Source organism: Brassica napus, chromosome A4 (assembly GCF_020379485.1).
Source record: "Brassica napus cultivar Da-Ae chromosome A4, Da-Ae, whole genome shotgun sequence".
In the NCBI taxonomy this organism is placed as follows: Eukaryota; Viridiplantae; Streptophyta; class Magnoliopsida; order Brassicales; family Brassicaceae; genus Brassica; species Brassica napus.
The window spans coordinates 1262-20117 of record NC_063437.1 but is presented as its reverse complement, the minus strand read 5'-3'; the positions used below and the strand labels follow the sequence as shown (position 1 = coordinate 20117).

The window sequence follows — 18856 nt, the reverse complement described above, 5'->3', positions numbered from 1 at the left end:
TGCCTTTTTTTTAAACACTTGCGGGATTTTATTATGACATAGAAATTGTAAAGTCGTAGTGTAATACATAATTAAGAAAGCAAGGAACATAGTTATAATATAAATAGGACACATCTCCATGAATCTCCCGCTTCGCTAATTTATCTGCCACCTGATTTGAGTTTCTGTTTGTCCATATAAATTGCATTATTCCAGTTTTCTACTCTACTATATAATTTCTCGTGTCCAATTATATCCATCAAAATGAAGAACTTGACGATTGAGGATGTCAATTGCTTTTCTACAGTCACTTTCATGTAACTTCTACTCCAAGCATGTTGAAGAGCCATAAGAATTGCTTGTAACTCACTTTCAAGGACATTCTGAACTTTTTTTCCTACTGCCTGCACTGTTCCTTGATAGCTTCCAAAAGAGTCCCTGATAATAAAACCCACTTTACTTGCTTGATCCACATTAATAAAAAATCTATCAACATTATACTTTATCCATTCATCTGGTGGTCTTCTCCATTTGTTAAGGCGACTGTCATTTTGAGTGCTAGGAATCCTTCTTTGTTCTGCTTCAAGAGTTTGATTACTATTCCATCATTCTCTAACATCCGTATAATCAAAGCTGATAAAATGCTTTATGAAAAACAAAATCTTTGTTAAGAAAAAAGAAAAAAAATGAAAATCATTCGAAAAAGTAAAAAAAAACCAGTACCTAAATTTGGAGGAAGAAAATGAATATAGTTGCGGATTTATATTTAAATGTGTTTAAAATGTCTTTTGAAAATAAAGAAAGAAGAAATTGCTAGTTTAAAAAAAGAGAAGAAAAAAAGAAATTGCAATCTGCATCGATGGTCAAGAATATGACAGGTGTCGAGTACTAAGTAAGCTGTATTGTAACAGTGGTGCACTAGCATGCAGAATATAATAGCTTAGATTGCTATCATTATCCCCTTTGTGGATTAGGTAGTGCTCTCACTTCGCCTTCTCTACACAAACAAAACTGGTTCGCTAAGAGCTCCGACAATGGCTGTCTGCGCAACTCACTCCTCTCTCATGATAGCATACGCCGCATCCAAGGACCTTACAATTCCGTCTCTTTTCTCATCTGCCAACCCAAGACCCAACAAGTTGAGCGTCGCACTCTATCCCCCTCTTGTTCTCCTTGCGGGGAGAAGAGCTTCGAACCCATCCTTCCCGGTGGTTGTCTCAGCCGTAGCCGCAGAGGCTGATGTCGACACGGAGGACGCGGAGCAGAACGAAGCCACCTCCACCACCGCCACAGCCGTCCTCGATCCGCCAAAGCCTAAGAAAGGAAAAGCAGCTTTGCTTCTCAAGAGAGATAGAGTATGCTTTGCTTATCCATCCTTTCCTTTACAATCCCAAGCTCTAAACATGATTTTTTTTTCTTTCTATGACGATGATGATTCTTTTATGTTTGTTTGTTTGTTACTCTCATTTGGCAGACAAGGTCTAAGAGGTTTCTGGAAATCCAAAAGCTAAGGGAAACCAAAAAGGAGTACGACGTCAAGACTGCTATATCTTTGCTTAAGCAAACCGCTAACACAAGGTTTGTGGAGTCGGTCGAAGCCCATTTCCGTCTCAACATCGATCCTAAGTACAATGATCAGCAGCTGCGAGCAACCGTATGGTTTTTTTTATTTTGCTTTACATATATGTATAGCTTTGTGTTTCGTTGAAATTTAAATCTGAACGCATTGTCTTTGGTAGGTGAGCCTTCCTAAAGGAACAGGGCAAACTGTTAAAGTGGCTGTTCTTGCACAAGGTAACTAATTGCCCCCCCTCCCCTCCCCTCCCCTCCCCTCCCAAATGCTAAGTTAGTCGGACAGTTCATTCCAAGGGACTCTGTAGAAAATACTTTGTGTGGTTGACCTTCTATTATTTTGTTTGGATGGATTGGTGTATTTCTATAGAGAAAAATGTGCTGGGATCATTCTTTTCCTTTCTTTCTGTTTCTCTAAGTTATTTCCATGATGAATAATATCCAGGTGAGAAGGTCGATGAAGCAAAAAATGCAGGGGCAGATATTGTGGGCAGTGATGATTTGATCGAACAGATAAAAGGAGGGTTCATGGAGTTCGATAAGTTAATTGCATCCCCGGATATGATGGTCAAGGTGTGTTTTTACTCATTTGTTAATAACAAAAATAAACTTGAATAGCTGTTACGACATTCATTCTTGGCAAAGAATGTGACATGAGACAAATGTTGCTCGTCATCTCTTATTACTAAACCTTCTTTAACTTGGGCGGTTAGGTTGCTGGCCTGGGAAAGATTCTTGGTCCACGAGGACTCATGCCAAATCCCAAGGCTGGTACCGTCACAGCTAACATTCCACAGGTTAGCCTACTACTTACTCAGGCAGGCAAAATCATCTTCGGGTAATCAATCATAGTATAATGATGATATGCATAAATCTATCTCAGGCTATAGAAGAGTTCAAGAAGGGAAAAGTAGAATTCAGAGCAGACAAAACTGGGATTGTTCACATTCCGTTTGGGAAAGTGAATTTCACAGAGGAAGACCTGCTCGTAAACTTCCTTGCAGCAGTGGTAGGCTGATTCTCCCCCATTTAATAACGTTGTTTATCTCTTGTGCTGCTGAATAAAAAGAGTGGAACGTAAATGCAGAAATCGGTGGAGACAAACAAGCCAAAGGGAGCAAAAGGAGTGTACTGGAAAAGCGCACACATATGTTCGTCAATGGGGCCATCCATCAAGTTGAACATAAGGGAGATGATAGACTTCAAGCCATAAATAACCACATTTGTGTTTTTTTTTTTGTGAGTGTAGGCGAACACCATTAGTTATCTCTTGTATACCTCACCGGTTGTATCACCTTAACTCTGATAAGACCATTTGCTTTATTGATTATTACTGTTAAAATTGCGAGGCCTCTATTGCCTTAATGCCTGCCTTCACCACTGGAGATGAGAGAACACACGAGTCTTTTTTTTTTTAAATAAAAAAAAAAACAAATATCCTTGAAATTGGAAGATAAAATGAGATAATTTCATGAGGCCGTTACGTTGCGACGTGGCAGCGTTTTCTGCCAAGGATACAAAGCTCGTGAGTGAGTGAAAAGGAAGGTTCGTAATCCTTCCTTGCAATCAATCGATCATTCATGGCGGAGAACTGCATAGTTTCGGTCAACCCTAAACCCTCAAAGGGATTATCCTCTAAGCTTCTCGATCTTGTGGAGAGAGTTGTTGTGAAGCTCATGCACGATGCTTCTCTGCCTCTCCACTACCTCTCCGGCAACTTCGCTCCCGTGCGGGATGAAACTCCTCCGGTGAAGGATCTCCCCGTCGTCCATGGATTTCTTCCAGTAAGTGAGCTCTTTAATTTACACACTCCATATCCTTTTCCGAGGAAGGTTCTAATTCGTCTTTTTTATATTTCCCAGGAGTGCTTGAATGGTGAATTTGTGAGGGTTGGTCCAAATCCCAAGTTTGATCCCGTCGCTGGATATCACTGGCATGTCTATCTTCTTCCATTTGTATTTTTTATTTCTGCACTCTCCTCTTCTTCTTCTTCTTCTTCTTATTATTATTGCTTCCCTTTCTTTTCAGGTTTGATGGAGATGGGTACGCCAACTAACTGTTTCTATCGTCTCATCAAACCCTATGACCTGCTTAATTCCTTTCTCTTTCATTATCTCTCACCCGAGAATCTTCCTCTCACACACCTTCATTAATTACTTCAGGATGATACATGCTGTACGCATCAAAGATGGGAAAGCAACTTATGTTTCTCGTTATGTTAAGACATCACGCCTCAAGCAGGAAGAGTTTTTCGGAGCTCCCAAATTCATGAAGATTGGGGACCTTAAGGGTCTTTTGGGATTGCTTATGGTCTATCTCCAACAGCTCAGAACCAAACTGAAAGTTTTGGACGTCTCTTATGGACATGGAACTGGTTGGTTTGGTTGCTTCTTCCCTTTTACTTTCTCTCGTAGCTAAAAAATAAAAATAAAATCTCGCTCTCTTTCTCCATGTACCAGCTAATACAGCCCTCGTCTATCACCATGGAAAACTTCTAGCTCTCTCGGAGGCAGATAAGCCATGTTATTCTCTACTACCTTTTCGTTTTTCTTTTTTTTTAATACAAAGTTAGCTCAGATTTTTGAACTTAATCTATTTAGAGACCAAATCTTCTGGTATCTTGGCAGTGTTTTGCGTCAATTTTTAACATAAAAGAAAAGCTAGATTGGAAGGTTTATGTTTGCTATCTTATAACTTCAAAGCTTTTCGTTTGTAGATGTCGTCAAAGTCTTGGAAGATGGAGACCTTCAAACTCTTGGCATGATGGATTATGACAAGAGATTGACCCACTCCTTCACTGCACACCCTAAAGTTGACCCAACTACCGGTAAGTCTTCCCTTATCTCCTGACCCGCAAGCTACTTATTCTGTTGACTCATCATGGTCGGACCCTCTCTTACAGGTGAAATGTTTACATTTGGCTATTCGCAAACGCCACCTTATCTCACCTACAGAGTGATCTCGGAAGACGGCTTTATGCATGACCCTGTCCCAATTACTATATCTGAGCCAATCATGATGCACGATTTTGCTATTACTGAGACTTACGCAATCTTCATGGATCTTCCTATGCACTTCAGGCCAAAGGTACGTTGTTCATCAAGTTTATATATATATATAGGTCACACAAGAGATTTTTGCTTCCTATATACTTTTGTTGAAATGCCACAAGAGAAGATGATTATATAGCAAATATGGAAACTCTTTTTTTTTTATATATATTTCCTTGTGAGAATCCTAGATTCATGTGTAACTGATTCTCTAGGAAATGGTGAAAGAGAAGAAAATGGTATACTCATTTGATCCAACAAAAAAGGCTCGTTTTGGTGTTCTTCCACGCTATGCCAAGGATGAACTCATGATTAGATGGTTTGAGCTTCCCAACTGCTTTATATTCCATAACGGTGTGTGCTTTGCTATGCTATGTCTGTTCAAGGGATCATGTTGTCAAAATTTCATATTCGATATATACCAATCAAACCTCTGTAAATGGCTCCTTTTAATTTTATCCAGCCAATGCTTGGGAAGAAGAGGATGAAGTCGTCCTCATCACTTGTCGCCTTGAGAATCCAGATCTTGACATGGTCGGCGGGGATGCGAAAGAAAAACTTGAGAACTTTAGCAACGAACTGTAAGAATCACTGACCTGTTTTACTCTCTCGTAAACCATATGCTCTGTCTCAACTATTTCTTTTGCAGGTACGAAATGAGATTTAACATGAAAACGGGCTCAGCTTCTCAGAAAAAACTATCGCCATCTGCAGTTGATTTCCCCAGAATCAACGAGTGCTACACTGGAAAGTATGAGTTCACCCTTGTCCTTGTGTGTTTGATATTTTATGCATTGTGTCCCTAGCAAGGAAATGCAATGTTTTCTTGTTTCTGTGGTGCGTTTTAGGAAACAGCGATATGTATATGGAACAATCCTGGACAGTATCGCCAAGGTTACAGGAATTATCAAGTTTGATCTGCATGCGGAAGCTGAGACAGGGAAAGAAATACTGGAAGTAGGAGGCAATATCAAAGGAATCTATGAGCTGGGTCAAGGCAGATACGGTTCAGAGGCTATATATGTCCCTCGTGAGGCAGGGGAAGAAGATGATGGTTACTTGATATTCTTTGTTCATGATGAAAACACAGGGTAGTTATTGCTCTCCTGCTATAGTTTCGTATTTCTCAATTGTTCATTTTGTCTTTCTGGTACAATAATATGTTGATTGAACATTGGTAGGAAATCATGTGTGAATGTGATTGACGCAAAAACAATGTCTGCTGAGCCAGTGGCAGTGGTGGAGCTGCCGCATAGGGTTCCATATGGCTTCCATGCCTTCTTTGTTACAGAGGTACTAAAACCAAAACCCATAATTATATATATCTTCTTTACAAGGGATGCAACTCTAACCACCAGGGGGTCTTGTCTTGGCAGGAACAACTCCAGGAACAAACTCTTACATAAGACAAGTTGTGTGCATAATTATATTATATGTTATATGCTACTATGAAGACGTTGGAGAACCGAGAAATTGGATGATTCAGACATTCGTATTACATATACTACATGTATATTCATTTGAATGCCTCGTTTCTGTTTACATAAGAATTTACATTTTCATTTCAATAGTAAACTAGGGTTCTTCTATCTTCCTTGGCCTTTTGAATTGAGGGAGATTGGTGGCTTTCTCCTTTGTTCTTTACGTGCTCTAGGTTCAAGCAGCTTCAGTAGTACCCCCACCTCAAATCTTGTAGTAAGCCTGTTTTCTTACTACCAGAAGAATCGAACGAAGAGGGAAAATAACATTTGAAGGCTTGATAGTAGAGTAGAGGGTGGGAGAACTGAACTAGAACCTTAAGGATAGGGACCATCCCCGTATATGGATTTAGCTTATATGGTTGTAGCTAGCATTTAGTATAACAATACGAGTGTTACAATACACACATAAACGAAAATGTAAGTAGAATGGAAAATTACATGTACAGAGAGGACTGAACATGAGAGAGTAGTATAGTGTGGACATCATCTTCTATTAGACTAATTTTTCTTCTTCTTCTTCTGAGTTTTCACTACACTAAAACAATTAACTTAATGGAGACAATCAATGGATGCTGGGCTCCCCAAAGACCTCGCTGTTACAGACCGGGCAAATCTGCATTCCATAGGCATAGAGACGTTTCAGTTGAACTGAGGATGTGAAACGAAGAACATATAATGAATAATACCTTGTTGATGCTTAGCCACTTAGATATGCATTCGGAATGATACACGTGCTTGCACGGAAGATTCATCTGCTTCTCCCCAATCTTGTACTTGAGCTGGCATATCACACACCTGATCATCATCACACAATGTTGAGTATAAACCCTGTGATGAACATTTGTTATAAGGTAGCTAGCTCTCTTTACCTATCCCCTGCTCTTTTCCTGGAGAAGAAGCTCCCGAACTTATATTTTCTAGTGGGAAGCGTTTCTATGAGTTCCTGAGATAGCCCTCGGCTTTCTGATCCTACCGCTTCCCCGAGCTCTATTAATTCCTGATCCACAAAACCATTTAGATGCAAGTCAAGTGCCTCTCTTGACAATCAAGTAAAAAGAAAAGAAAAGCTCACAAGGACTGGAACAAACCTCATAGGTCATTGTATCCGGATCAATGTCGTCTTGCCAGGATACCTGTGGCATTAACGAGCATATAGAATTCATATCAGTGTTTTAAATCGCAAAGATTGACACAGATTCAAAAACCTTTCGATCAGGTGCACATACCTGAGGACTCTCGGGATCATGTTCAATTGCAATGCCTGTAAAAATAGACATATTCTTAGCTTAGAAAAATCCAACAAGGGATAAAAAAAAAAAAAGAAGAAGATAATCAGCAGAAATAACTAACATTCTTCAGCGTCAGAGTGATCATCCGTGTCCCCGACTTGGACAGAGCGTGGAACTGACTCATCAACGTTTACCATGGGAAGGTACTCCCAATTGGTTCTCCCAATTGACATCCTGGATAGATGATCGTTCAGGTCATAAGAACCATAGAAAGAAGCATTATCTGATCCTGAGAATCCAAACTTGTATGCATTTGTGTTCATGGTCCAGTACAGGCTGTCCTGAGAATAGGCAAAGTAAGGAAACTTATGTAGGCAGACATTGTAAGATACAAAAACAATATTGAAGGCACAGGAAAGAAAGGGTGGAAAGTACCTGATGAGGATGCATTGTTCCGGCATGAGCATAGTTTAGGGGATCCTGAGCCGCACCACCATAAAAGTCCATGTAACTAGCAGAAGCCGCATACGGGAAACCCGTCTCAGGGTAATGAGAATCTGGTCTATCTCCATTCATTTCAGCTATTGCTATTGGAAGGAGAGAGTGAGATGCGTTTAGAAGAAGCGGGAGGAGCGCTAATGTTAAAATAAAACAGACAAGAAAAAAGGTAAAAGCATGGGAGGGGAAAGTGTTGAGCAATGTCAGACTTAAGTGTCCTTGAGGTAAGTGAGTAGATTTGAAATCCAGCTTGAAATACCTTACAAGATACGAATGAACGAACCCCTATCACACAACTCCAGGGGGGAAAATAAACAAAACTTTTGCCTATTCATGTTAAAAGGGTTGAAACAGAACAAGTCCAGGAAGCAGTAGAAGCCGAGGAGTAGTGACAGATGTGTCAAGAAAGAGAGTAAATAAAGCCTACAACAACAACAACAAAAAAAAAAAAAAAAAAAAAAAAGAGGCAAGGGTACACAGAACACGAGGAGAGGGTAATGGGATGTGCATACATTCGACGAGGGTTGGAGCAGCAAGTGGCGATTGAAGACGACGGCAAAGGAGAATTTCAGACCAATATCTGCAACAGAATAACAAATTACAACCAGTATAAGAGAGAGAGAGATAGATTTAGGCGAAAAATAAGAAGAAGGAGAAGTGATTTTCGACCAAATTCTTAGGACAGCGAAAAAGCAGGTGGAAGCGGAGGGCACTGTAGACGAGAGAGGAAAAAGAGGGTGGGGACAAAAACGACGTCGAAGGACGGGTGAGTTGAAGCGAAAAAGCCGTTGAAGAAGCCGGCAAAAAGATATGTGGGGAGACGCACCCCTCCACAGATTTCATCTCAACCCTACACCTGTCTCCTCACACCCAGAGACAAAGATTTGCTTTTTTTTCCTCTTTGTCTTTAATAACTGAACCAAAATAAAAAATAAAGGAATATTATTAGGATTTGTTCTTTGCTGATGGATTTACTATTTAATATTTATCTTCATTATTTAAAACAAAAGTACAGCTTTCGACCTTGAGATTATCAAAACCACAACTTGCTTGTCTGTTTTCCCACAAAAGGAAACCTCCCAATTCTTTTCTCCTTTTTCTTTTTTCTTTCTCTTCTATGCAACAACTGTATGTTTGTCTCTCATGTATAACCACAGAGACATAGCTGTTAACATTTATTAGGGCGTAGGCCTGTTTTTAAACAGAGCGAGTGTGTAAGACTTAAAAACAAAAAGGTGACATTAAAAGAAGACAAAGGATGGATGGAGAAACTCTTAGGCGTGGGAATAGTAGCAATGTCCTTGCTTGCTTTGTAGACTCGGTCTTGTCTAGTCTCTTGTTTTATGTAGTCCAATTGAAACTCTAATGAGAATAGTATGCAATAACGTGAAGAATACCCAACTCTAACGTGTGGCTGCCGGCAAAGTTGCAGACACACACACACATATATATATATATATATATATTTTTGTGCAAACTCTAGTTTTTCATTCATAACAAATCATTCATATATAAAATAATATACCACATTTTTGTTTCTCTATGTTCAAGGCATTTGCTTGGTTGCTGCTTTAGAGTTAAAGAACATTACCAAAGAAAAATACATTTATCTATCTGTCTATCTTCTTGTAAAACTGCATTAATTTTGATCGCAAACATAGTCTTCATATTCACCAAAAAAAAAAACAATCCAGCAAGTATAGTGGGTATACATACAAATTAAAGACAATGTCCTCCCGAAGGTGGGCTAGTGTGTCATGATCGCGGTTCCAGTCGGCGTTGACGAAATGGGCGTAGAGCTTGTTCTTAGCTCAAGTGACTGTGATCAGACTGTGCTTCCCTACTCCATCGACCTCATGCATTTTGTCCTTGTTCTCTCGACCACTTTCTCAGCCCCTGCTATCAGATCTTGAAGCTCCACATCCGGCAGTGACATGTTGTTGATGATCACATCCCTTGGCGCCAGCTGTTTGCACCCCGAAAGGAATGTAACGTACTCCTGCTCTATCCACTTCTTCGGAATGAAGAATTCGCGTCTTTCAGTTAAGACTTGACGGCACAAGAAAGAATATGCCAAAACAAAACAGAAGCAGCTTGAAGCATCGAAACTTAGCCAGAAGATCGAGTGCCGTGTCTGTTCGGGACGTGTATTGTCTAAGCAAACTCCAGCTGAACGGAAGTTCGGGTTACTCGGTTCCAGAGCTTAGGAGTATATATCATTGCTGTTTTAGATTTCTTTGTGTTGTTTATAGCTTTATTTGTCTATACTACTAATTGGCAGATGTTCCAAATCTTTGAACATTTAATACCTTTGCTGACAACCCTAGCGTAGAATCTTTATCACAATTTAAAAGTCCACAACTAGTATACATAGAGATTTTAGCTATACATGTCTCAATGGAAGGAAGAGTAGGAAATTCACCAATGTTTTTAAACCCGACCCGGACACTGAACCGGACAACTTACCGGGTCGCTGGATCGACCGCGGATGAACTGCGGGTTAATAAGTGAATTAATTTTATCATAAAATAATATATTAGCTATGAAAATAAATACATAAAAACTAAATTAGTGAGTGTATATCACATTGTTTCACTATGAAAATTTTATTTCATCGCGCACCACCGCTAAAATAATATATTTTCACAAAACTCAAACCGGATTTTCATAGTGAATTAATTTTATCATAAAATAATATATTAGCTATGAAAATAAATACATAGAAAATAAATAAATACATGAAAATAAATATATTAGCGGTGGTGCGCGATGACGATGAGAAGATCGAAGGGAGTTTCGTCGCGTTAGAAAAGGTGATTGCGATTCAAAATGAGAAGACGGATCGGAGTATTCAGAAAATGGTCGAAGCTTTCAAGCTAATGACGCGGTTTCCGAATCAGATTGGTGCGTCGACTAGCGACGATCAGATGCATCGGGAAATTTTTTCGAGAATATCGACAACACAAGATACACAACGGGATCATCAACAACATAATATGGCGAGAGGTGACAATGCGTACATGAGTATGACTCGTCTTGCTAAGATCAATTTTTCTCGATTCTCTAGAGAAAATATTTAGGAATGGTTGTGTATGGTGGAACAATTTTCGCAATTGATAATACGCCTGAAGACTTGAAGGTGGAAATTACTTCGATTCATTTCAACGGCTTAGCTAGAACTTGGCATCAAGCTCTCGTACAAGAAGATACTGATACGGTGATATTGCATGATTGGGGAACTTATCACTCACTACTCAAAGAACGATTTGAGGAAGTGTTGGATAATCTAATTACAGAGCTCAAGGAGTTGAGGGAAACAGAACGAATTGGAGAGTACCATGCGAAGTTTGAGGTAATAAGATCGAGATTGCGAATGTCTAAGGAGTACTTGGTTAGAGCATACTTGGCAGGATTGAGAATGGACACTCAAATGCATATACGAATGTTCAATCCTCAATCTAGGAGGCAATGCTTGGTTCTTGGTAGATTGTATGAGAGAGCTCACCCAAGGAAGCAAGGTACTACCAGTTGGAACGCAGCTTAAGGAGGAGGCACAAGTAATAATAACAGAGGATTGTTACCTATACCAAGAGTGAATGAGAAGCTACATACTAAACCAAAAGAGTCTACGCAACAGTTGAGGAAGTTCTTGACTAATGAAGAGATGAGTGAACGAAGATCTAAAGGTCTTTGTTATTACTGCGATGATAAATTTTCTCCAGAGCATTACACATATTTTGAGAAAAATTCAATAATATGACAATAATGTTTTAATGCATAGTTTTATCCTGCACTAACATATGATGAAGGTCAAAGAGGTTTGAAACCTTTGTCGTCTCTTTTTCTCTTGAGAATAGCGATTTTATAGTGGTTAGTCCACCAATTTCGGGAGCATTATGAAGTTTTACTAAATTAATTGATAAAAAAGTTTTAAAAAATGCCCATGTACAATGAAAGATAGTTTTATATATATTAATACAAATGTATAATGTCTTTAAAAATTTTAAAACATTAATAAATATCATAGGCTTTCAGTATAGAGAGTATTTACCGAAAAACATTAACACATAGATTTTGAGAAAAATTCAAAATTATGACAATACTATTTTAATGCATAATTGCATCATGCACTAACATATGATATGATGAAGGTCAAAGAGGTTTATAACCTTTGTTGTCTCTCTTTTTCTAGAGAATGACGATTTTATGTCGATGAATGTCAATGAAGCTTTTCACCACCACTTTCTTTAATCCCGCGACCATTCCCACCACCAGTCCTCTATCGTCACTGAGCCCATCACTTGTAACTCTTATTTCTTATCTTTTATATTTTTTATCCAACATACGTAAAGTGCATTTTTTCACGTCTAATCTAATTAGTAATATATATTTTAATCATTATATGCAGCAGTGATACATCCATTTGCGGAGCATATAGCATACTTCATTCTTTTCGCCATACCGTTGTTGACAACGTTGTTAACGAGAACGGCATCCATAGCGTCGTTCGCCGGATATGTAATGTACATAGACTTCATGAACAGCAAGCGACTTTTCCACCTCTTTCCTCCCCTCAAGTTCCTCTACTACCCTCCCTCGTATGTCCTTACACTTCCTTCTTTCTATACTGTCCCGAAGATTAAACTCTTCCTGTGGAAGATAATGAATCAAGCTCTTCCTGTTGGTTCTCAATTGGCGCTGAGAAACATTGGAGCCGCGCTAAATTGTAAGAGATGCGACAACCCTGAATCTATCAATCATCTTCTCTTCCACTGTGAGTTTTCCCAAAAGGTTTGGTCTCTAGCCCCCTATACTCACAGCTTGGACTCTAGAGGACTGGTAGATTTTGCATCTTGTTGGGTTACATTGTGCAAATTGACATGTCTCCCACCTGCGGGCATTACCTTGGGACCGTTAGCTCCATGGATCTTATGGGCCATCTTCCTCGCAGGCTAAATGTTTATGGTTTGTGTGAGTTGAAGGTCTCTAGTGATGGAAACTGCCAGGTGAATAGAGGCTAAATTTCAAACAAATCTTCTTTATCTCTTGCTTTTCTCTTTCTAGTCGTATACTCATATCTTTTTGAGTGTCTTTCAGTTCCGAGCTCTTTCTGACCAGTTGTACCGATCTTCAGAGTACCACAAGCAAGTTAGGGGAGAAGTTGTTAAACAGGTTAGATGTCTTATGAGTTATGACGATGATCAAAGAGAGAGAGTGATGACTGTGTTTTATGATTTTCATTAAACCATTGTTGCAATTGAACAAATGGATTTAGTACCTGTTTCAGTATTAGGTGCACACATTCCTTTTCGTACGTCATTTCCTAGTTATTCTGTTGTTTTTGTCTTGTTGCTACAGCTCAAGGACAATCGCACTATATACGAAAGTTATGTTCTGATGAAATACAAACGGTATTACAAGAGGATGGCAAAGTAAGTTATTTTAATTTCTCCTCTAAGCCATAATTGGTTTGATCTTTAAATTTTTCTGTTTCAAGTTCAAAATTACATGAATGACAGACTTGGAGAATGGGAGACCATATTACCCTACAAGCTGCGGCAGATAGGGTAATTTTCCTTTTTGTCTCAGTTTTCACAGCACTTGTATTAATAGTTAAAATGTACCTAAATGATCTTTCCTTTGTTCTCGTATCATCTGCTCTAGTTCTGTTGATGTTTTTTTCCCCTATCTAGTCTTCTTCATGTCCTTTGTTTCATATGCATGTTACATGAAATAGGTAACACTTTAGCACATCCTCGAGAAGGCATGTAAAGTAATCGCTGACTTTTGTGGCATTAGGCACTGTTTTCTTTACCTTTTTCTTAACAATTTTTTCCATTGCATCTCCCTTGAATAGTTTGCAGCAAAGATATGCCTGCTGACATCCTTCAGAGACACTTGCTTCATTGAAATTTTGCCTCAAGACCAAGCACCTAAGCGTGGTGAGACTCCATAATATATTTCTTTTCACCTTCACTCACCGCTACTTGATCTTAAGTAGCATATGGAAAATGCACTCTTACAAAGTTGTGGCTTTATATGTTTGGAATTGTGCATTATAACTCTTTATACGATAATCAAGGTTTGTCTTTCTGCTTACAAAGTGTAACAAAATGGTGGCTTTGTGCTTGAGGACACTGATTATGATCTTCTTTCTGAGTGCAGCGGTTCCAGTTCAGCAGAAGCCAAAGAGAAAACATTGGTTGTTCTAGAAAGCAAGCCTCTCACATTGATAACATCTTCGAATTTTATTCTTTCAGTATTGTGCATAAGTCAACAGTTTCAGACGCCGTAACTCTTCCTTCATACTTGTATACACACGAACTTGCTTGAGCTATAACATTTTTAAGCCAAACAAAATATTACCCAACGAATATATATACACTTTTTAGTCTTGGTACAAATTTGTATTCCTAAAGCATAAACAAATACTTATAAGCCACAACAGTGGACGCTTAAACGAATTATCTCAGGGATTTGCTGGCTCATTTTGAATGCGCGTCAGAATCCATAGTGCACATTTGAAAAATGACACGATTACTTCCACTTGATCAAGTGGTTTAAGTGCAAATAATTTGTCCTATATGTAAACCATCCATTCTCTGGTGCTTTCTATGTAGTTACAATTCTAAGCTGTTGTTTATGTGCTTTCCTATTTGATGTAGGTTCCACCCATTCTCTTATATCATCATCTATGCCTTTTAGTTGTGTTGGGGTTTTCAGTCCGATAGTGATGTTATGTTTATGTGAATCATAACGAAAAAACCTCATTTCTTAGAAAGCATGCTCATTTGATATGGTAGCTAACTGTGCTGTGGATTTTAACTTTGCACTGTGGTTGATGGGAAGATGATAAACTGTTCTTTCTTTCTCTTGTATCCAAGAAAGTTTAGTTACTTTGACGAGGTCTTCTTGTTTGCATTTACTTCAGTGTTTATTTGTTGTTATATTTGGAGTCAGGACAATCAATTGAAGCTGAAGTGGAGATGCTTAGAAGATAGAAGTCAGCAGCTCATGACGGAGAAGATAGGACCTCGCAGAGGTTGGACTGCAAGGTAGATCCCAGAAATAGTGTGGAGTATAAGTTGTCTCTTTATCTTATCTATTACAGAGATTCAAAATCAAGTTGTTCTTGTTTGTTATGAAGGCTTTTTCTTTCCCCTTTATTTGATTGAAGAATTTTCATTTTGCAAATAACACCTCTCTTACTTTCTTAGGTACTTGGTTCAGTTTCTTTTAAGGGCACAGTTAAGTCCTTGAGTGTTGTATTTTTCGTTTGAAAAATAAATAAAAGGTCAGTTAAAAGAAAAAAGAATTTTCATTTTGCTGATAATATCATTTCATTTCGAAACCAATGTAAGTGATTAACTATCAAAGAGCAAGGATCAAATACTTAACGTCATAAAAAAAGATGATAGGTTGTTATAAGCTCAAGCTAGAAGTTGTATAGACAATTCAAACGACACAAAAGCCTTGTAAGAAAAATAAAATATTGGACAGCAAAGATTATTGCCCTTTTATAACTTTGTGAGAGAGAGATAGCAAATTAACGATAATAACTACTTTGTGAGAGAGAGATAGCGAATAAACTTTCCACCTTTTTTAACCGGAGTAATACATTTTCTAGCAAGTAATCTCCTACACTTTCTATATCCACCGTTGGATTCAAAGTTCATGATACAAGGGTAATGGTGTAGTATTTCATACAACTCTAAAAAAGAAAAATGGTATAAATCTTAACATTTAAACCTATTTTTCTTATTACTCTTTAGATTATCAGAGTTTATATCCACAATATTATCAGAACATAGACAACTTTGTCTGAACCTATCTTTGGTGCACATATTTCCATCGCAAACCCAACCATCTATAGACTCGCCACCACCTTCGTTCGCATGTCTTTTGTCTTCTTTTTTCAGTTAACCAAATTTACCCTTCTTTCTCACCCTTATCAAGAATCAGCTCTTGTTTTTCACCTTCTTATGCCTATCCTATCGTACTTAGCTCCAATATATTTGAAACATTCCTCACTGAGACTGTAAGCATCAGCTCCATAAGGGAGTACTTTAGCTAGCTAGGGTTGTAAAGTAATATAAAAGAATTAGAGGAGAATTTTTTAAGTAGTTTCAAAATGTGGGGCGCTATTTTTCCAACAACTCCTTACACGTGTACGGTCAAGATAGTATTGTAAAAGAAATTGGACGCTTGGAATTGTTTCTTCTGCCAAAGCAAAAACTTCAACTTTCATCAACACGGACATAATTTAATTGGGATTGTTTCTGTCATATGTTTTTTTTTTTTGAATTTTCAAGACAGGTAGACAAACGGCTATATATTTCCATAATTTCCAGAAAAGTAAACGGTTATGCTTGTGTCTAAGATACGGTGATCTCACGGAGACGTGATCAAATTTCTCTCTAAGCCGTTCTTTTGGTGGAAAGAAGACGACCAACAGAGAGAATCTTCCGTCACTTCCAAGAAGACCAAGAAGATTATCGTTACAGAAACCTCTTCAAAACCTTAATGGTGCTTCTAATTCTTCTTCTCATCTCGTCAAATTCAACATGGTTTCGTCAGAGAAGACAAAAGACTACAAACCCACGAAACCCTAGTTTCCAATCATCTTCGTCTTCGTGCCTAATAGAGAAGAGCAACACAAGCCGCAAGTGACGCGCCGTGCCGTGTCGTGCAAGAAGGAAAGCGTAGTTTCAAGAAAGCAAAGGCGTCACCTTTATTCATATGGGAGTGGAAAAATACGCCGGATTGAAGAGTTCAGTTGATGAGAAACATAAAAGAAGCGCAAGCCCCAAAGCTAATCTTCGAGACAGATTTCAAACCAAGCCAGAGCCCTCTCTCAATCCCTTTCCACAAACTGATCTGAAACGACTTCTTCACACCCGTTGAGTCTTGAGTCGAGAATCACATCAACAGCAAAGAAAAGATGGGGTTTGGGAGTGCTTCTTGTTGATCAAGGCACTAAGAAGCGGGGTGTGTTACTCAAGAGATGGGGGATGAACGGTTCTTGGAACTACGCTTTGGTTTGTGGGTAACGATGTCGTGAAGGCTAATGGATTGAAAGATGGAGACAACATTACTCTTTGGTCTTTCAGGTGCCGAGGAGTCCTCTGTTTTGCCCTTGTTCCCCTCTCTTATCCTTTTTTACGGGAAGGGAATGAGGATGGTTCCCTACTTGAAGCAATCTACGAGCACTTGATGAGGTAAGTTTACTTTGCTTATACAAGACTTGCATTATTGCTTTACATACGCAAGTAAGCTTTTTCTTTTGCCTATAGTCTAGTTTTGCTTGGTGTGTGTTTCTTTCTTCATAAAATTTTAACTTTTCAGGCATGGAGGGGAGATGGAGGTGCTGCAGAGAAGCGGCACATGAGACGCGGCAGAGGCAGAGAAGCGACAGAGGCGAAGATGTGACAGGGCGGAAATGCGGAGGCACGCCGAGCTTTGCTTTCTCAGGTATCTTAATGCTAATCTATTATTTATATAAAAATCTAAATTTTAACTTTCTCAATGCTTTAGTTATTATCGGGTCTATTTAATATATTGGGCTTTAAATTTTTAATAGATAAAATCCATTTGGTTAATATATGGGCTTATCAAACATTTAGAATCCTACACACTCTTTTTAATTATAAGCTCAGTTTGACCCAAATTTTCACAATTTTAATTCATTTAGATCCTCCATTTATCAAATTTAAAGTTGATTAATAGATTTTTTTTGGTCATAAAGTTAATTAATAGATCAAAACTAGGTTTTTCGACTTGGACTAAGATGTTAAAAAGCCCGAAAAGTATAATAAACCTATAATTAAAGGTATAGCCGTATGAAGGATTAGAAGGTATATGAGATTAGCCGTATAAAACTAAGGGTATTTGGCATTTAAATGTATAAAGGATTAGGGGTAATGAGATTAGGTGTATATGGAAATAGGGTACTTGGGACTAGGGGATATATGGAAATAAGGGTTTAGGGATTAGAAGTATTTGGGATTAGGGGTAAGAGGATTAAGAAATATTTGAGATTAATGTATATTTTGGATAAAGGGCATATGAGAATAAGGGGTATATGAGAATATGGGTATTTGGGATAAAGGGTATTAGGGATTAAAGGGTATATGAGAATAGAGAGTATATGTGATTAAGGGGTATATGAGAATAAGGGAGTATTTAGATTAAGAGGGTATTTGAGATTAAGGGGGCATTTTAGATTAAGAGGGTATTTGACATTAGGGGCATTTTAGATTAAGGGAGCATTTTAGATAAGGGTATTTGAGATTAAGGGGTATTTTAGATTATGGGTACTTGAGAATAAGGGTATTTTAGATTAAGGGGGTATTTAGATTAAGGGGGCATTTTAGATTAAGAGGGTATTTAAGATTAAGGGGTACTTGAGATTAAAGGGTATTTGAGATTAAGGGGTATTTTAGATTAGGGGTACTTGAGAATAGGGGTATTTTAGATGAAAGGGCATTTTAGATTAAGAGGGTATTTGAGATTAAGGGTATTTGAGAATAAAGGGTATTTTAGAATAGGGGTATTTGAGATTTTTAGGGTTTAGGGATTAGGGTTTAGGGTTTAGGGATTAGGGTTTAGGGTTTTAGGGTTTTAGGGTTTTAGGGTTTTAGGGTTTAGGGTTTAGGGTTTTAGGGTTTAGGGTTTTAGGGTTTAGGGTTTAGGGTTTAGGGTTTAGGGTTTAGGGTTTAGGGTTTAGGGTTTAGGGTTTAGGGTTTTAGGGTTTTAGGGTTTAGGGTTTAGGGTTTAGGGTTTTAGGGTTTAGGGTTTAGGGTTTAGGGTTTAGGGTTTAGGGTTTAGGGTTGAGGGTTTAGGGTTTAGGGTTTAGGGTTTAGGGTTTAGGGTTGAGGGTTGAGGGTTTAGGGTTGAGGGTTGAGGGTTGAGGGTTGAGGGTTTAGGGTTTAGGGTTTAGGGTTTAGGGTTTAGGGGTTGGGTTTAGGGTTTAGGGTTGAGGGTTTAGGGTTGAGGGTTTAGGGTTTAGGGTTTAGGGTTTAGGGTTAGGGTTTAGGGTTTAGGGTTT

The 18856-nt window shown here is 38.5% G+C and overlaps 4 protein-coding genes and 1 pseudogene across 7 annotated transcripts; 4 read left to right on the top strand and 1 right to left on the bottom strand.

The window, feature by feature from the left end:
- Positions 1-945: 945 nt before the first annotated feature.
- LOC106444921 (50S ribosomal protein L1, chloroplastic-like) lies at positions 946-2881 on the top strand. The gene is made up of 7 exons (XM_013886361.3): positions 946-1334; positions 1454-1633; positions 1719-1773; positions 1997-2124; positions 2265-2348; positions 2435-2560; positions 2639-2881. The coding sequence occupies exons 1-7, from the start codon at positions 1014-1016 to the stop codon at positions 2762-2764; spliced, it is 1020 nt and encodes a 339-aa protein (XP_013741815.1). The 5' UTR covers positions 946-1013; the 3' UTR covers positions 2765-2881.
- A 170-nt stretch (positions 2882-3051) lies between these two features.
- LOC106444915 (carotenoid 9,10(9',10')-cleavage dioxygenase 1-like) lies at positions 3052-6190 on the top strand. The gene is made up of 13 exons (XM_013886350.3): positions 3052-3335; positions 3414-3484; positions 3580-3594; positions 3714-3925; positions 4011-4073; positions 4268-4378; positions 4454-4638; positions 4817-4955; positions 5065-5182; positions 5251-5352; positions 5450-5692; positions 5783-5894; positions 5978-6190. The coding sequence occupies exons 1-13, from the start codon at positions 3132-3134 to the stop codon at positions 6005-6007; spliced, it is 1605 nt and encodes a 534-aa protein (XP_013741804.1). The 5' UTR covers positions 3052-3131; the 3' UTR covers positions 6008-6190.
- A 237-nt stretch (positions 6191-6427) lies between these two features.
- Positions 6428-8906, bottom strand: LOC106444919 (E3 ubiquitin-protein ligase BIG BROTHER). 4 transcript variants are annotated; one of them, XM_013886355.3, is made up of 9 exons: positions 8479-8906; positions 8322-8389; positions 7747-7898; positions 7433-7647; positions 7309-7343; positions 7171-7215; positions 6952-7079; positions 6769-6877; positions 6428-6695 (listed from the first exon to the last, which is right to left on the bottom strand). In XM_013886355.3, the coding sequence occupies exons 3-9, from the start codon at positions 7776-7778 to the stop codon at positions 6645-6647; spliced, it is 615 nt and encodes a 204-aa protein (XP_013741809.1). In that variant the 5' UTR covers positions 7779-7898; positions 8322-8389; positions 8479-8906; the 3' UTR covers positions 6428-6644. The 4 variants fall into 4 exon arrangements, with proteins under 4 accessions (XP_013741809.1, XP_022573543.1, XP_013741807.1 ...); XM_022717822.2 differs by having other exon boundaries at positions 7433-7652; positions 8069-8389; positions 8479-8901; XM_013886353.3 differs by having other exon boundaries at positions 7433-7652; positions 8479-8898.
- A 3783-nt stretch (positions 8907-12689) lies between these two features.
- On the top strand, positions 12690-14169 carry LOC106447720 (OVARIAN TUMOR DOMAIN-containing deubiquitinating enzyme 12). Its single transcript, XM_048778876.1, is given in 7 exon segments — positions 12690-12815; positions 12907-12981; positions 13168-13241; positions 13329-13339; positions 13342-13376; positions 13667-13891; positions 13975-14169. Coding segments are annotated over 6 exon segments (420 nt in total). The 3' UTR covers positions 13766-13891; positions 13975-14169.
- Positions 14170-14823: 654 nt separating this feature from the next.
- On the top strand, positions 14824-18454 carry LOC106447719 (annotated as a pseudogene).
- The last annotated feature ends 402 nt before the right edge of the window (positions 18455-18856 follow it).

Bases quoted from the DNA above. Each gene is read 5' to 3' on its own strand.
- LOC106444919 (XM_022717822.2), bottom strand. From the start codon at position 7,887: ATGAATGGAGATAGACCAGATTCTCATTACCCTGAGACGGGTTTCCCG. The intron at 7,653-7,746 runs GTACTTTCCACC...GCCTATTCTCAG, and splicing joins GAACAATGCATCCTCATCAG to GACAGCCTGTACTGGACCAT. The intron at 6,878-6,951 runs GTAAAGAGAGCT...GATGATGATCAG, and splicing joins AGGAAAAGAGCAGGGGATAG to GTGTGTGATATGCCAGCTCA.
- LOC106444921 (XM_013886361.3), top strand. From the start codon at position 1,014: ATGGCTGTCTGCGCAACTCACTCCTCTCTCATGATAGCATACGCCGCA. The intron at 1,774-1,996 runs GTAACTAATTGC...AATAATATCCAG, and splicing joins AGTGGCTGTTCTTGCACAAG to GTGAGAAGGTCGATGAAGCA. The intron at 2,125-2,264 runs GTGTGTTTTTAC...TTGGGCGGTTAG, and splicing joins CCCCGGATATGATGGTCAAG to GTTGCTGGCCTGGGAAAGAT.
- LOC106444915 (XM_013886350.3), top strand. From the start codon at position 3,132: ATGGCGGAGAACTGCATAGTTTCGGTCAACCCTAAACCCTCAAAGGGA. The intron at 3,336-3,413 runs GTAAGTGAGCTC...TATATTTCCCAG, and splicing joins TCGTCCATGGATTTCTTCCA to GAGTGCTTGAATGGTGAATT. The intron at 3,926-4,010 runs GTTGGTTTGGTT...TCCATGTACCAG, and splicing joins CTCTTATGGACATGGAACTG to CTAATACAGCCCTCGTCTAT.